This window comes from Leopardus geoffroyi, chromosome E2, assembly GCF_018350155.1.
Source record: "Leopardus geoffroyi isolate Oge1 chromosome E2, O.geoffroyi_Oge1_pat1.0, whole genome shotgun sequence".
Taxonomy (NCBI): Eukaryota; Metazoa; Chordata; class Mammalia; order Carnivora; family Felidae; genus Leopardus; species Leopardus geoffroyi.
In genome coordinates this window covers 6,661,262-6,678,469 of record NC_059335.1, presented here as the reverse complement: position 1 = coordinate 6,678,469, position 17,208 = coordinate 6,661,262, and the positions used below count along the sequence as shown (strand labels likewise).

The window sequence follows — 17,208 nt, the reverse complement described above, 5'->3', positions numbered from 1 at the left end:
AAAAAAAAAACTTCAGTCACATAAAAAATAAAATTCTTTAAAAAAAATTTTTTTAACATTTATTTATTATTGAGAGACAGAGAGACACAGAGCATGAGCAGGGGAGGGGTAGAGAGAGGAGGAGATACAGAATCTGAAGTAGGCTCCAGGCTCTGAGCCATCAGCACAGAGCCCGACGCAGGGCTCGAACTTATGATCTGTGAGATCATGACCTGAGCCGAAGTTCATCACCAACTGAGCCAACCAGGCGCCCCACAAATAAAATTCTTAATTCCCACTATCCAGCATCAATATATGCCTTCCATTCATCAAGATTATTTTTCTGATTGAGGAATTTTGAGATATCCTTGGGTTTATATAATCTGATGCTCAGTAGAGGGCAAGTCTTTTTTTTTTTTTTTTTTTTTAATTTTTTTTTTCAACGTTTATTTATTTTTGGGACAGAGAGAGACAGAGCATGAACGGGGGAGGGGCAGAGAGAGAGGGAGACACAGAATCGGAAACAGGCTCCAGGCTCTGAGCCATCAGCCCAGAGCCTGACGCGGGGCTCGAACTCACGGACCGCGAGATCGTGACCTGGCTGAAGTCGGACGCTTAACCGACTGCGCCACCCAGGCGGAGGGCAAGTCTTGGTGTAAAAATACCAAGAGGACCTGAATCCACGCGGTAACAAGGGTCCACAAGGAGACCATCGCCAGAGAAGTCCTCTACAGATATTTCTTCAACATGCCAGTTCTGAAAACCCACTGCCAATTTTAGGGCCGTTACCTGTTACGATAGGATGGGGAAGTAAACTCGGAGGGGCCCGTACCATGTCGTGAGAATAAATGCAAAGCTTTATTCTTTTTTAATATGGGCTTGACATGTTTTTGCACCAGCCCCCACAATGCTGACAGTCAGCACAAGGTGAAAAAGATAAAGATTCTGTAGCTCAAAGTAGTCTTCTGTCACTGTTACGCTTCCCTTGCACCCCAGGCAAACCATGGCTAGTTGAGAGAGAAGCCGTGGGGTCCGCAATTCGATCACTAGCTCCTAGTCTCACGTCATAGTGAAAGAATTGAGTCAAATGACATTGCCAATGGGTTTGTCAAGAAAGAGGTAGTTTATGTAACCTTCAATCTCACAAGATCCTGTAGATGCTGTAAATGTTTTGATGAAAGTCTAGGTTTGGAATTAAAATTTGAGAGAGAAGTGAGAGTAGTCTTTGCTGTACTTTGGTTGGTATCTGATAGCAGTTCCTTCCCTGCAAATACAGTTTGACTGACAGAGCGAGCAAGGATGAGCGATGAACCACATATTTTCCACCTTGGTAGTGAGTAGATTCTTCCCCTTTTAATATTTTGAACATGGCCAGGCAAAGTTGGGAAGCACTTATCCTGCTGACTTTCCTGTTGGAAAGTGGTTTGGGGTGGGAGCTCTGGAGGGACAAGATGGTGAAGACTTTTGATTCACTGAAATGCTTCTGGGCTCACAGGTAAGAATCTTTGTCTTCAAGAGAATAGTGCTCTCCTCAACTTCCCAGGCTTTACACTCAAGACATTGGAGAGCTTCCAGTCATTCCAGAACAAATCCTTTGGGAATGCACACAGTAGAACAGTAGTATTTATTTTGCTAACCATAATGTCACATTGTAGTTGACATGCCATTATGACCCTTCACACCCTCAAGATTTGCAAACTTTCCCCATGTGCAAGACTAGCGGTGCCTGGGTTTGGGATAGAAAGTCTGTCAGCGTCCCTGGGATTAACGTGAGCCTTTTTTTTTTTTTAATTTTTTTAATGTTTATTTATTTTTGAGAGAGAGAGAGAGAGAGAGAGAGAGAGAGAGAGAGAGCAGGGGAGGGGCAGAGAGAGAGGGAGACACAGAATCCGAAGCAGGCTCCAGGCTCTGGGCTGTCAGCACAGAGCCCGACGCGGGGCTTGAACCCGCAAACCATGAGATCATGACCTGAGTCAAAGTCGGACGCTTAACCGACTGAGCCACCCAGGCGCCCCAAACATGAGCCTTTCTGACTTTTGTCTCATGCTGTACTGTACTGCTCAGGGTGGGCATTACCACCTAGTCTACATCGCTTATTGAAAACAGAGGAAGAGGATCTACCCCCTTTACAAAGGCTGCTTCTGGTTGTGTGACCAGTGAGTATAAAAGACCCCTGAGTAAACTTGTGCCTTGATTTCCCCGAAACTGAGACACTTCACATGTATGTTGGTGGCTTATGATTTAGAGACAGTGTGCTGTGACTGAAAAAGGTCCGTGGAATCTGTGCCCGCATGTTGCAGAGCACCTTGAGGTTTACCTGTTTTATTTTTTCGCAGGCTATGTGGTAGCATTTGTCTTTATTGGAGTCTTCTGTAAGTGTAAGTCGTGGAGCTGTGGGAGTCCATTCAGTCACCTCAAACTGGGTACCTGCTGTAGTGGTACTTCCCCCATTTTAATGTAAAACAATGTGCTTGGAAAGGAAACCTAGTTTAGTAAAATTAAGCTCATTTTGTCTTAGAGTTTAATTCCCATGAGGGGGTGCCTGGATGGCTCCACTCTGACTCTCGATTTTGGTTCGGGTCATGATCTCATGGTCAATGAAATTGATTGGGCTCCAGGCTCTGTGCTGACAGTGTGGAGCCTGCTTGGCTCTCTCCCTCGCTCTCTGCCCCTCTCCTGCTCTCTCTCCTTGAAAATAAACATTTTTTTAAAAAGAAAATAATTTGTGAGACTTTCCAGCTACATTCTACGGAAGGATTAATAACACCTCTAAAGTTTCACTTACGCTCCTTCAAAGGGAAGCATAGCTTGTGTAGTATAGGGAAAATAGAAGCCTATTTTATTTATTATGGGAACAAGTCACATTGTCCAATCAAGCAATACCAGGACCAAAGCTAGTATTTATTTCTGTCTTTTAATATCAGGGACTATCTCGCAAACTGTTTAGAATTCACAGGGGTATACAACGTGTGAATACTTGGCATTTTCCAACCTTAAATATCTGATCAGTTTAGAAGATACAAAATTCTTTCTTAAAGATACTTCCACTGTATTGCATCTGATCTAAAATACCTTTGGTTGTGTGATGCACCATTATTTTATGTACTAAGCTCTCTATTTAAATATGTCAAACCGGGGCGCCTGGGTGGCGCAGTCGGTTAAGCGTCCGACTTCAGCCAGGTCACCATCTCGCGGTCCGGGAGTTCGAGCCCCGCGTCAGGCTCTGGGCTGATGGCTCAGAGCCTAGAGCCTGTTTCGGATTCTGTGTCTCCCTCTCTCTCTGCCCCTCCCCCGTTCATGCTCTGTCTCTCTCTGTCCCAAAAATAAATAAACGTTGAAAAAAAAATTAAAAAAAAAATAAATATGTCAAACCATAAGGGCGGATGGGTGGCTTAGTCGGTTAAGCGTCCCACTTGAGTTCAGGTCATGATCTTGCAGTTCATGAGTTCGAGTCCTGCATTGGGCTCTGTGCCGACAGCTCAGAGCCTGGAGCCTCTTTTGATTCTGTGTGTGTGTGTGTGCCCCTCCCTCACTCACACTCTGCTTCTCTCTCTCTCTCAAAAATAAATAAAAACGTTAAAAAAATTTAAATATGTTGGGGCAACTGGGTGGCTCAGTCGGTTAAGTGTCCGACTTTGGTTCAGGTCGTGATCTCACAGTTCGTGAGGTTGAGCCCTGTGTTGGGCTCTGTGCTGATAACTTGGAACCTGCTTTGAATTCTGTGTCTCTCTCTCTTTCTGCCCCTCCACCACTCATGCTCTGTCTCTCTCTCAAAAATAAATAAACATTAAAAAAATTTTTTTAATTTAAAGATGTCAAACCATCAACTGTATGCTCCATTTTAACTTCATTTTTAATTGTGTGGGGGAAAAAATTCTATCTTGGAATTGTTGAAAAAATGTTTTACTCAAGAAAGGCTACAAATCTTCCAGGCCCATTTACAAGTATTTACCAGTAAATAGAGGTGTGGCAGAGGAGGAGATATTCAGTATTTTATTAATTTTTATTCATAAAATAAATTTTATTAATTTTATAATATGAATTTATTTTTATTAATAACTTTTTTATTACTAAAATAATGAACCGTGTAGTTCAATTACAACAGATGTAATGATGTAAAAATGCAATGCAAATATTCTATTGGCAAGTTTTGTGTACATTTAAATATGTGTCCTAGGGAGTCCCAATTGGTATGATAATACAAGCAATTCCCAATTATGAACAATCATTTCAATAGTAAAAATAGATGTAAAACCCATATTCTCACATAGTTATATAATTTTTGCTTTATTTTCTGACAGGTATATTTACATACTTAATATTTCCCGTAATTGTCTATTGTGTCACAATTACAGAATATGACATCCCTCATAAAACAACACCCATGAAAGATGATTCCTCAGATTCATTAAAGTATAGATTTTTTTCCCTCCGTGTCAGTTCTCTGATTATCAGTGTAGCAGGATTTCATGCCAACAACATCTTCACAATCTATACACACACACACACACACACACACACACACACACACACACACAGATCTTCCCTCCTATTTGTTCCCTCTGGGCTACATTCCCCTGAAATGTACTGGGGAAGGGATTTCCTGCCGTCTGGCATTCTACCCAGTACCATCCTTTTATAAGCGATGACGTGCGAGCTTGGGGAAAAAAATAAAAAAGTGTGTCCACATCGGTAGCCTTTGTTTTGCTCCTATGTAAGCTCTGGTGTTATGAGCCATTCACTCTCAAAGACAAGTTGTGGATATTTCATGATTTCTCTCCCCTATGAGTTTTCTGATGTAACATGAGGCTGAATTTGTGGGAGAAAGTTTTCCAACACTCACTGCATCCATAAGGCTTCTCCCCTGTGTGAGTTCTTTGATGGATAATAAGATGTGACTTCTGGGCAAAAGATTTCTGACATTCGCTGCATTCGTGGGGTTTCTCTCCCGTGTGTGTTTTCTGATGCAAAACGAGGCTGAACTTAATAGGAAAAGTTTTCCCACATTCACTGCATCCATAGGGTTTCTCTCCTGTATGGATTCTCTGATGAATAATAAGGCTAAACTTGTGAGAGAAAGTCTTCCCACACTGGATGCATTCATACGGTTTCTCTCCTGAGTGAATTCTCTGGTGAATGAGGAGATAGGACTTCCGGCTGAAGGCTCTGTGGCATTCGCTACACTCGTAAGGTTTCTCTCCGGTGTGAGACCTCTGATGAATAGTGAGGTGTGACTTTTGGGTGAAAGCTTTCTGACACTGACTGCATTCATAAGGTTTCTCACCCGTATGTGTTCTTTGGTGTAGGATGAGACTAAACTTGATGGAGAACGTTTTCCCACATTCATTGCACCCATAGGGTTTCTCTCCTGTATGAGTTCTCCAGTGAGTATTGAGGAGTGACTTTACACTGAAGCCTTTTCCACATTCGCTGCAATGATAAGGTTTCTCTCCTGTGTGAGTTCTCTGATGTCTAATGAGCTCAGATCTCTGGATGAAGGCTTTTCCACAGTCACTGCATCCGTAAGGTTTTTCCCCTGTATGAGTTTTTTGATGTAAAATGAGGCTGAACTTAAGGGGGAAATTCTTCCCACATTTGTCGCAACCGTAAGGTTTCTCTCCCGTGTGAGATCTCTGATGAATAATGAGCTGTGACTTGTTGCCGAAGCTCTTCTCGCACTCACCACACCTGTAGGGCTTCTGTCCTGTATGAGTTCTTTGGTGTGAGGTGAGTTGTGACTTACCGCCAAAGCTTTTCTGACATAGGCGACACTCAAACCGTTTCTCTCCTGTGTGAGTTCTCTGGTGTTTATTAAGGCATGACTTATCAGTAAAAGCTTTCCCACATTTATTGCACTCATAAGGTTTCTCTCCTGTGTGGGTTCTCTGATGCAAAATGAGATGGGACTTCCGGCTGAAGGCTTTCTCACATCTACTGCAACCATAGGGTTTCTGTCCTGTGTGTGTTCTCTGATGCTTAATGAGGTCTGCCTTCTGGGAAAAGACTTTCCCACAGTCACTGCAGTTAAACTGTTTCTCTCCTGCTCGAGTCTTCCAATGTTCAACAAGCTGTGACTTATGGCCGAAAGCCTTCAAATGTTCATTAAATTCATTATATTTTTCTCCATTATGAATTTTCCCATGCTTGGTATAAAGAACTACTTTGTCGTACCCATTAAATTCCACTTCGTTTCTTGCATAGCTTTTATTCTGAATAATGTGCTCTACGTTAGGTTTCAAGTGTTTCCCAAGTATGTCAAATGTATGGGATCTTTGTGCTAAAGGGACATCAGAATTTAAGCTTAGAGACAATATTTTTCTAAATGGGTTATTTATGTGGTGACTCTCCATAGTTTCAAGGTTGCCTTGGTTTTCTTGGTGCCAGTCTGTATGACTATCCACTTGCCAGGTGTCATCTAGAAAGGAGACCAAGGAACCACAATGATCATGTAATAGAAGGAGTGGAATTTCATAGCAAAGGCCAAGCAGAGAAGAGGAAACGAGACTGGGTATACAGTGAAAGTCTGAGACATTTGTAAGTGGAAGGAAGAAAAAAAAGGGAATAAACTAGAAAATGAGAAGAGGGACAATTTACGAATGCTGAGTATATAAGAAAAGAAAGCTATAACTGTGGGTTAGGGAAACAAAGATGAGAAGCCAGGTAAACTGAGGATGCCAGGGAGAAAGATTAATTAGGACAGCAAGTTCCAAGATGCACTAGAGGGGGATCTGATCCAAATACAAAAGAGAAGGAGATGTATTCTTTTATTTTCTTTTATTTTTAATGTTTCTTTTTGAAGTAGGCTCCATGCCCAACACAGGGCTTGAACTCATGACCCTGTGATCAAGAGTCGCACACTCAGGGCACACGGGTGGCTCAGTTGGTTAAGCGTTTGACTTCAGCTCAGGTCATGATCTCGCGGTTCGTGGGTTGAGCCCTATGTCGGGCTCTGTGCTGACAGATCAGAGCCTGGAGCCTGCTTCGGATTCTGTGTCTCCCTCGCTCTCTGCCCCTCCCCCGCTCATGCTCTGTCTCTCTCTGTCTCAAAAATAAAATAAGCATTAAAAAAAAAAAAAAAGAGTCTCACACTCTACTGAATGAGCCAGTCAGGTGCTCCCGGAAATGTATTCTTTTAAAAACCAAGAAAAAGGGGAGCCTGGGTGGTTCAGTAAGTTAAGCATCCAACTCTTGGTTTTGGCTCAGGTCATGATCTCACGGTTTGTGAGATTGAGCCACATGTCAGGCTCTGCATTCACAGTGTGAAGCCTGCTTGGGATTCTCTCTCTCCCCCTCTCTCTGTCCCTCCTCTTCTCTATCTCACTGTCTCAAAATAAATAAATAAACATTAAAAAGAAATAAAAACCAAACAAAAGAATCCTAATATGGAGAGATTAAAAAGTGGAATCAAGGGGCATCTGGGTGGCTTAGTTGGTTGAGTGCCGGACTTTGGCTCAGGTCATGATCTGATGATTCGTGGGTTTGAACCCCACATCAGGCTCTGTGCTGACAGCTCAGAGCCTGGTGCCTGCTTCGGTTTCTGTGTCTCCCTCTCTCTCTCTCTGCCCCTCCCTTGCTCACACTCTCTCTCTCTCTCTCTCTCTCTCTCTCTCTCTCTCTCTCTCAAAAATAAACAAACATTAGGGGCACCTGGGTGGCTCAGTTGGTTAAGCATCGGACTTTGACTCAGGTCATGATCTCACGGTTCATGAGTTCAAGCCCTGTGTCAGGCTCTGTGCTAACAGCTCAGAGCTCAGAGCCTCGAGCCTGCTTCAGATTCTGTGCCTCCCACTCTCTCTGCCCCTCCCCCACTCACAGTCTGTCTCTCTCTCAAAAATAAACAAACATTAAAAATAAACATTAAAAAAAAAAAGTTATAAACGGAGAGGGAGGGAGGCAAACCATAAGAGACTCTTAAATACAGAGAACACGAGGCGCCTGGGTGGCGCAGTCGGTTGGGCGTCCGACTTCAGCCAGGTCACGATCTCGCGGTCCGTGAGTTCGAGCCCCGCGTCCGGCCCTGGGCTGATGGCTCAGAGCCTGGAGCCTGTTTCCGATTCTGTGTCTCCCTCTCTCTCTGCCCCTCCCCCGTTCATGCTCTGTCTCTCTCTGTCCCAAAAATAAATAAACGTTGAAAAAAAAAATTTTTTTTAAATAAATAAATAAATAAATAAATAAATACAGAGAACAAACTGAGGGCTGACGGCGGGGGTGCGGGGGAAAGGGGAAAGAAAATGGGTGATGGGCATGGAGGAGAGCACTTGTTGGGATGAGCACTGGGTGTTGTATGTAAGAAATGAATCACGGGAATCTACCCCCAAAACCAAGAGCACACTGTATACACTGTATGTTAGCCAACTTGACAATAAATTATCTTTAAAAAAATTAAAAATTAAAAAAAAGAATGAGATAACAAAAAAAACCACTTTTTTTTTTTTGTGGAGTCAGTATTAATGTTATGTGGGAGCTTACATCCCCTGTTCTAAGTCATACTCAGAGCTTAAAAACTTCAAGATTTCTCTGAACAACAATAGGTACCTCCCCGTTTCTAACCAAATAGAAATTTACTTCCATTTATGCCCCGGGGATGGTTTCTCACTCACCTGGATGAATCTGACTCTGGATTTCTTCCTCCGTTATCCATGGTGGTCCTTGTTCCAACTGGTAGAATGCATCTGCTTTGGTAACTTGACACCCTACTCAAGGAAAATTATAGTGGATCCATGGACCCACATACTTGGGCTTACAAGGCCTCTGAAAAACGGGGAAGGTTGTTTTTAAGGGCCCGAACAATTTGCCTCTTAGCCAAGTAAAGGCCTTTTATTTTGGGAGCGAGAGAAAAGCACTCTGTTTGTTAAAGGCCAGAATGTACTAAAATCTATGAGGTATGAAACTCAAGTTCAAAAAAGTAAGGTACTTGTAAGGCTCCACACATTTCATTGCTGAGAAAAGAAAGGCAACTGATTGCCTGCATTACCCTGGGAAGGCTCTGCTTACCCACTGATATCAGGTTGCTGTAATTTTCCAACATCACATCTTGATACAGGTGCTTCTGAATGGGGTCCAGTAGCTGCCACTCCTCCCATGTAAAAACCACAGCCACATCCTTGAATGACAGTAAGCCCTGCAATAGAACGTTCCTATTCATTCTAAAGGGATTATCATTGGTTAATACTACAAAAATAAGTATCATATAATAATTTTTCAGGTGGTAAGTCATTTGCCTTCTACATAACTACTTTTGCATCATACTTTTTAGGAAAAACTAATTTTTTATTTAAAATTTCCTATCTTTGGGGCACCTGGGTGGCTCAGTCAGTTAAGCATCTGACTTCAGCTCAGGTCATGATCTCATGGTTCATGAGTTCAAGCCCCACATTGGGCTCTGTGCTGACAGCTCAGAGCTTGGAGCCTGCTTCGGATTCTGTGTCTCCCTCTCTCTCTGTTCCTCTCCTGCTCACGCTGTGTCTCTCTCTCTCTCAAAAATAAACATTAAAATTTTTTAAATATCCTATCTTGGTGCTTCCAATCATTCACTGATGTACATGTTCACTCTTTCATAAGAGACATAGACTAGAGCATCCTCAAATCCTTTAATCTTGGAACCAAGTACAACCTATGTGAACGCACCTCTATGTCAGACACTGCATTGGATACTCCTTTGTACGGAAGACTTGCTTCCACCCTGAAGGAGCATACTGGCTTGCAGAAAGAGGAATGGAAGTGCACAAGTCTACAATACATATATAGAGGGCAAAAAAGAAATACATACCATGTGGGCACCAACGGGGAGCAGAAAAATTATAAAGGTTGAACTTCAGAGGGGTAAGGAGAGAGGTGCATGGAATTCAAGAAAGAAGTAACATGAGGGGCACCTGGGTGGCTCAATCGATTGAGTGTGTGACTTAGGCTCAGGTCGTGACCCCATGGTTCAAGGGTTTGAGCCCCATATAGGGCTCTCTGCTGTCACAGGGGAGCCTGCTTTGGATCCTCTGTCCTTCCCCCTCTCTGCCCCTCCCCCACTCATGAGCATGCGTGTGCTCTCTCTCAAAAATAAACATTAAAAAATACAAGAAAGAAGTAACATGAATGACAGCACAATGAAAAACCATGAGCATTTAAAACCCGCAAATACATCCTGAGTTGTGAAACCAAACGACTGAATTTAAAGCAGGTAGAGCACACTGTAAGCACTTAAAAAAAAAAAAATGTTCACTTATTATTTTTTGTTACTGAAATGTTGATAGGGATTTCCAAGGTACTGGCTTAAGTACACTTAATAAGTTACAGAAAAGTACATGAACTATAATCTCAATTATGACAATGGGTTATTAGGGTCTGTGCAGAAAAGGGTTGACTCCGCAGGCCTGGGTTGCCAAAACCGTGCACGCTCCAAAGAAAGGCCTGTCTTCAGGAAGACCAGCCATTGACTTGCTCCTGGGTGATAACCTCTGAACCCCTGGAATATCCAGCCCAATACAGGTGTTTCCACATTCCTGAGGCTTGGGCTACGCTCTATCAGAATTTGGGGGGCCTGGTGACTGAGTAGCTGAGGTCAGTCACATATGCTAAATGCCTATGTTGACTGACATTCAATACAACCCTGGACACCAAGCTGCAGGTGAGCCCCCCTGGATGGCAGCACTTTCCACCTGTTGCTACACATCGTCATGGGGAGAATTAAGTGCTATTCGAGCTACTCCACTGGGTTAGGATAGCTGGAGGCTGATGCCGAGTCTTTCCTGGATGCTACTCTGTATCTTTTGCCTTTGCTGATTTTACTTAAAAAAAATTTTTTAAATGGGCTCCACAACCAGAGTGGAGCCCAGTACGGGACTTGAACTCATGACCTTGAGATCAAGACTCAGATGCTTAATTAGAAAAAAAAAAATTAAGAGTCAGATATTTAACCAATTGAGCCAAGCAGGTGCCCCTGCCTTTGCTGATTTTAATCTGTATTTTTTCCACTGTAATAATCCATAACTGTGAGTATAACAGCTTTTTTGAGTCCTTTTGAGTTCTTCTGGAGAATCATCAAGACGGAGGGTGGGCCAAGGACCCCCAACTCAAATATATAAAAATTCATAGTTATATATGTAATTGCTGACAGGGAAATTCAAAACAATACATATAACTTTTTAGATTATTTATTTTGAGGGTGGTGAAAAAGGATCAATGAGGGACTTACACGTTTATCTCTAGAAACTTCTGTACTATTTGAAACTTTAGACATTGAGACTATTTTAAGGTTTACTAATATAATTGGAAAAATTTTATAATAGAAGAAATGAACTATGAACTGACAGTTGACGTCTGCATTTTGGGGTGTGAAAAGATTACAAAGCAAATATTCTAAGACTTCACTAATAGGTTGGGGTTTCTCAGCCTCAACCCTACTGACATTTTGGGCTGGATAACTTCTTGTGATAGAGCCCTGTACTGTGTGCTGTAGGATGTTTACCAGCATCCCTGGCCTCTATTTACTAGATCCCATTAACAGTCATGACAATCAAAAATGTCCCAGAGGGGTGCCTGGGTGGCTCAGTTAAGTGTCAGACTCTTGATTTTGGCTCCAGTCGTGATCTCACAGTTTGTGGGTTGAAGCCCCACATTGGACTCTGCAGCTGGCAGTGCGGAGCCTGCTTGGGATTCTCTCTCTCCCTCTCTGCCCCTCCCCTGCTTGTGATGTCTCCAACTCTCTCAAAGTAAATAAATAAACTTAAAAAAAAAAGTCCCATACATTGTCAAATGTCCCCTGGGGAGACAAAATCATCTTGAATTGAGAATCACTGATTTAAAGAAAAAACTTAACTTCGAGAGCTGTTTGTGGAAGACCGAATGATGGTCTTAGAATCCATCCATTCTTGTTGATAATCTAGGTGTTATCCCTGAACACAGTCAGACCACCAGGAAGCTGTGGGCTTGAGCTACACTGTTTTGAACCCCTAAAGCACTCTGATCACTGAGTTTGGCTCTGGTGTAACACCACTGGCTTATCTGTGGATGGCTGAGAAATAATCAAAGGAAACTCACCACTTTTTTAGTTGTTTTCTATATGTAGGAGGCACTGAGCACTAAGCAATCTAACCTAAATACCCACCAAAGAAATGTCTTCTACTTATGTGACAGAAACTATCTACTTTTCTAGAGGAGCTTTCTCCTTAAGGTAAGGCAAATAGCCAATGATTGTTTTTTTAAGTTTATTTTGAGAGAGAGTACACAAAGACGAGCAGGGGAGAGGCATAGGGAAAGAGAGAGAGAGAGAGAGAGAGAGAGAGAGAGAGAGAGAATCCCAAGCAGGCTCCTTGCCATCGGCACAGAGCCCGACTCAGGTCTTGATCTCATGAACCTAAAGATCATGACATGAGCCAAAATCAAGAGTCGGATGCTTGACTGACTGACCCACCTGGTTGACCCTCACCAACAATTTTTTATTGACAGCCATGCAGTAGATTATACTTCCCAAGGATGACTACAATAATATGTCCCATTCTAAAGCCTTCTGCAACATGACCTTGCTACTCCCCTGTCAAGAGGCAGAACCTGTTCCCCTCTCCTGGAATCTAGTTTGTCTTAGGGTGTTGCTTGTAACAGAGAGGATGCAGCTGAAGGGATGATGCAGAAAAGGCCATGTAGTTTCAGTCTGGTTCTGTCATCATCTAGCATCATTCTCTGAGAAGCCCGAGCCACCCTGGGAGGCCGTGCATAAATACTCCAATAGCCCCAGCCCAGCCTAGCTTTTGAGTCATGTCGCCCTGGAAAACAGATATGGGAATGAAGAAGCCTTCAGATGATTCCAGTTCCCAATCTTTGAGTCTTCCCAGCTGAGGTTCCAGAACCATGGTGTGGAGACAAACTGCAATAAAGGAGTAACACAGCAGTCTGGGTTGTCCACACCCTGCACATGCCAAAGAACGGTTTGGTCCTTACCTGTTCATAGGAAGTAACCTCTGAGCCCTGGAAATATCTTTACCTGAGAGCTCTGAGCTACACCAGATGATCTATGCTATCAATGTGATTCACGGTGGGGGGCTTGGGCCACACCGTAGCAGCTTGACTTCTGAAAGGCCTGGAGACTAAAGTCAGCCATTGATGTAGTGAGTGTTGCCTACGTGCCCGAATCAAATAAACACCCTGCAGTGGCGCCTCCGTGTCTCAGTTGGTTAGGTGTCTGACTCTTGATTTAGGCTCAGGTCATGATCTCAGGGTCGTGAGATCAAGCCCCATGTCCATGTTGAGATTCTCTCTCCCTCTCCCTTGACCCCTCCCCCCCTGCTCTTGCACCACACACTCTCTCTCTCTCTTTAAAAACTCCAAACCCTGGAAACTAAGGTGTGAGTGAGCTTCCCTGATTAGCAATACTCAATATGTGTTGTTACAAATCACTGCTGGGAAAATTCAACACTGTCCATGTGACTCCACGGAGAGAACTTTTTGCCTGGTGTCTCCTGGATCTGACCTTACAGACTTTCTCTGTGGCTGATTTTAATCTGTATCCTTTTGCTGTAATAAGCTATAATCGTGAATATAACAATGTTTCTGAGCACTCTGAATTCTAACAAATCACTGATTCTGAGGGTGGTCTTGGGAACTCATGAACAGGTAAGGCACCACCAAGGGGCCCTGTCTGACCCACTGAATTCCTGACCCACTGACTCCATGAGGATGATAAAATTAAATGCATATCACCAGGTTTCAGGGTGGCTTGTTATGCAGCAATAAATAACTGGAACAGGAAATACTAAAGACAAGTTTGTTAGCTCAATTTTATGATTTAGAACTTTGTGGACTATAATCTATATTCTAACTTAGAACAATGTGTATAACATATGATTTACATATCCTCATTGCTACCTGGCTGTGAGGTTGATTCTTTGTCTATTTTTCCCCAGATTCTGACATTTATCTCTTCATGCCTTATCTGGTATAGAGTAGTCAGCATAAATACTGAATAAACATATTCTTTTAATAGGTGTATTATTAAATCTCCCCAAACCCACTGCAAAGACTAATGGAAAAAATATATATAAATATACAACTCACTAGGGACTTGGACATTTTCTGGGGCCCTTAGACACCGTCAGAAAGTCTAATATCTTCTCTGTTGTTGATTCTGGGCTGTTTTCTGAAGCTCTAGTTCAAGGTCTCTGGTCAAGGATGCAGCGTTGATCTTTGTATCTTCACTTCCTTCCTTCATAAGAACTATTTTATCCCAGGAAGCCAGGACCTGGGAATTATAGAAATTGTAACCGTGAGTATAACAGATTTTTCTGAGTTGTTTGAGTCCTCATTTGTATGTGTATATGTATTTTAGATATACACAAATACAGGTATATCAAAAAATTGTTTTCTTTAGGTAAATATAATCGTCTAAAGAAAACAAGTAATATGTATTACCTGATGGCTCAATAATTATTATATAATAAACACTAACAATAAAGTGTCACCATTAAATTATGTAATTTTACCGAAACTGTACTCAAAACTAAATCTACACCTAGAGAAAGACCATTGCAAAGAAGTAGGGGAGAAAAATGTCCAATGAGAAAATTTTAAAAGCCTAAAAAATCCAGAGAAACGGGTATAAATACTGGAATACTGCTTGCTGACCTGTCTTGGGTATCCACTGTGTGATCCTTAACTGTATGAGTAGTTAATACTGTTCTGTTTTTTTGCTTTTTTTAACAAATGAGAAAAGAATCTCAGAGAGGTTGAGAAACTTGCTCAAGTTTACATAGTAAAGTGACAGAATATGGATAAAAACCTAGGTCTGCCCAAATCCAAAGTCCATATTCTTTTCTCTGAATTAAACTTACCTGCAGGTACTCTGACTGCTTACCTGGAAAACCTACAAGAATCAATTAGTAGTTACATTAGTAATAAGAGTTCAGTAAAGAAAGAAAAGAGAAAAACATTTTTTTTTAATAGCTGCTTTTATATCTACCAGAAAATAAAAAATAAAGTAACCACTGGAAACGCTCAAAGACAACAAAGTTGGCCAAGCACTGACCACAAGCCACTCCATTCACTGACCACCTCCAAAGGCACTCCCATTCCTGACTTCTTTCATGAACACCCCAAACACTGACCTCCCCATCATTTGCCTCTAATCAGTGACTTAAGCTGAAAGACACCCCAAACATTAACCCTAAGCGCATTCCAAACACTGACCCAACGTCTAGGAAACGCCAGTCACTGATTTACCTCCAAGACCGCAGCCCAAGTCACTGACCTACCCCACAAAAGCAATACCCCAAGTCCTAACACCTTTCTCCAGGCCACTCCAATCCCTCACCAGCCCAGACCTGCACCATTTCCGACAATCCCGCTTCCTCAATCATGGAATGCATCCACCGCCCACAACGGCTTGCTTCCCTCACGGACAACCCAAAACCTCCCTACCATAAACCCCAAATCTCCACAAACCAAGCTCAATCTGATTCCGCTCCCAGAACGCGAAACTGAGACCCCTTAATAGAGCCTTCGCGCACCAGTTGGGTTGGTAGAAAGGGCCACGGTCCATCACTTCGGCTTTAGACTCACAAGCGCTACTATTGCACCTCCCAGGTCAAGTTTAACGTCTTTGGTATCCGAGTCTGCGGGTTGCCAACCACCACACCGGGGGCGTCCTTCCACCGATGAAGATTCCGTTCAGCTTTCGGTCTTTTAGACAAAGACACTACGAGATAGTATGGCGGCGCCCTGTTGGCCGATTTTTGCGGGAGCCGCCATATTGGAAGATGCCGTACAACATCTTTTTCTGCCCTAGATAACAGTACTACTCCACGTTACGTCAATTGTGAGCGACGCAAAGGGCGATGCTCTTGCTCCCGTCTGCTTGGAACCCGGAGGCGCACCAAGCCAAAGGCAGCAAAACTTGGCAAGCAGCAAAACTTGACAGCAGGCGCGGCCAGTTTGACAAAGGTGCACATATGCGTGCTGGAAAGGGAGTCGTCCTTTAGGGAGTGCAAAGCAGGGGGAACAATCTCAGGAAGTGCTTATGAAGAACAATATAGGGCTTGGAGAAGCCAAAGTAGTATGGCAAAGGCAGCATGCCTCACTGTGGGCACAGAGTAAACTAATTTAGTTTAAGGAAAAGATCTCTTCCTGACAGGATTGCTGGTGGCCGTTCAGTGACATCTCCCGGTGAAAGGTGACAGGGTAGGTAGAGCTAGTAGTGAGGGAGAGGTAACGGTATTGGCCAAGGTAGAGGGTGGCGAAATGCTAGGAATAGAAGACTAGAAATTGTTGGTAGAAATTAACAGGCTTTACCTCAATTCAAATGTTTTCCCATTTAATTTTTAGTGAAGTTATTGTAATTGGAATTGAGTCAAAGAGAATGTAAAAGTTTAATTGGGTAGATAATTCCAGATTGTTGTCCAAAACTGTCCTATGAATGACACATTTTACTGGCTGCTTCCCTTCTTGAAGGACTATATCCTAAAACTAATAGCTAATTTTTAGTAAGTGTATACACATTTTTTGAACAGGAAACTATTTCAGGCATAATAATTAGATTATCTTGGTACTCTGAAAGCTATAGATGGTGATCCTAAACATTACCCTCACTTCCCATATTGGGGGGGGGGGGGAAGGCCAAATGTATCAGAATGTCTGTTTCCTCAACACCTCATCAATCTTTTAAATTGTGCCCATTTTAAGGGTGGGGTGCCTGGGTGGCTCAGTTGGTTGGGTGTCCAACTTTGGCTCAGGTCACGATCTCACGATCACGATCTCATTGTGGGTTCGAGCCCCGTGTCCAGTTCTGTGCTGACAGCTCAGTGCCTGGAGCCTGCTTCAGATTCTGTGTCTCCCTCTCTCTCTGACCCTCCCCCACTCACATTCTCTCTCTCTCTCTCTCTCTCTCTCTCTCAAAAATAAACATTAAAAAAATTTTTTTAAATCTTATTCTAGTTTATTTTATAAATTGTTTACTTCCATTTCCCTCATACTCCCATTTCCCTCATAACCATTTAAATTGGTTATCTTTTCTTAATCATATTGGGGGCATTTATACCTATTCTACCCCCATTCTCTTATATTTACAGACACCTATATTGTTTCTCATTTGGAGCTATTTGAATAAAGGTGCTATGAACATTCTTGTGTAAATCTTCCTGAAGACCTACCATTTCAGCATTGTTGGGTAGATATCTAGGAGTGGAACTGCTGCTCTCATATGGTTCTCAGTTTTATTTTGTAATTCTCTTAAGCTTAGGAGTTAGTTTTGAA

At 42.6% G+C, this 17,208-nt stretch overlaps 1 protein-coding gene across 5 annotated transcripts in view; it reads right to left on the bottom strand.

Moving 5' to 3' along the window:
- The window catches only part of LOC123577992 (zinc finger protein 577-like), a 66,194-nt gene extending 50,444 nt beyond the window's left edge, over nt 1-15,750 (bottom strand). The window contains exons 1-6 of one of the 5 annotated variants that reach the window (XM_045440457.1): nt 15,468-15,733; nt 14,793-14,824; nt 14,020-14,203; nt 8,974-9,100; nt 8,580-8,672; nt 4,248-6,394 (exon numbers count right to left, since the gene is read on the bottom strand). In XM_045440457.1, coding sequence (XP_045296413.1) covers nt 4,746-6,394; nt 8,580-8,672; nt 8,974-9,100; nt 14,020-14,034 — 1,884 coding nt within the window. In that variant the 5' untranslated portion in view covers nt 14,035-14,203; nt 14,793-14,824; nt 15,468-15,733 and the 3' untranslated portion in view covers nt 4,248-4,745. Of the gene's footprint in view, nt 1-4,247; nt 6,395-8,579; nt 8,731-8,973; nt 9,101-14,019; nt 14,204-14,792; nt 14,825-15,467 lie in introns of those variants that run through there. The other 4 variants (XM_045440466.1, XM_045440456.1, XM_045440460.1 and 1 more) reach the window with 4 other exon arrangements.
- Between the last annotated feature and the right edge of the window lie 1,458 nt (nt 15,751-17,208).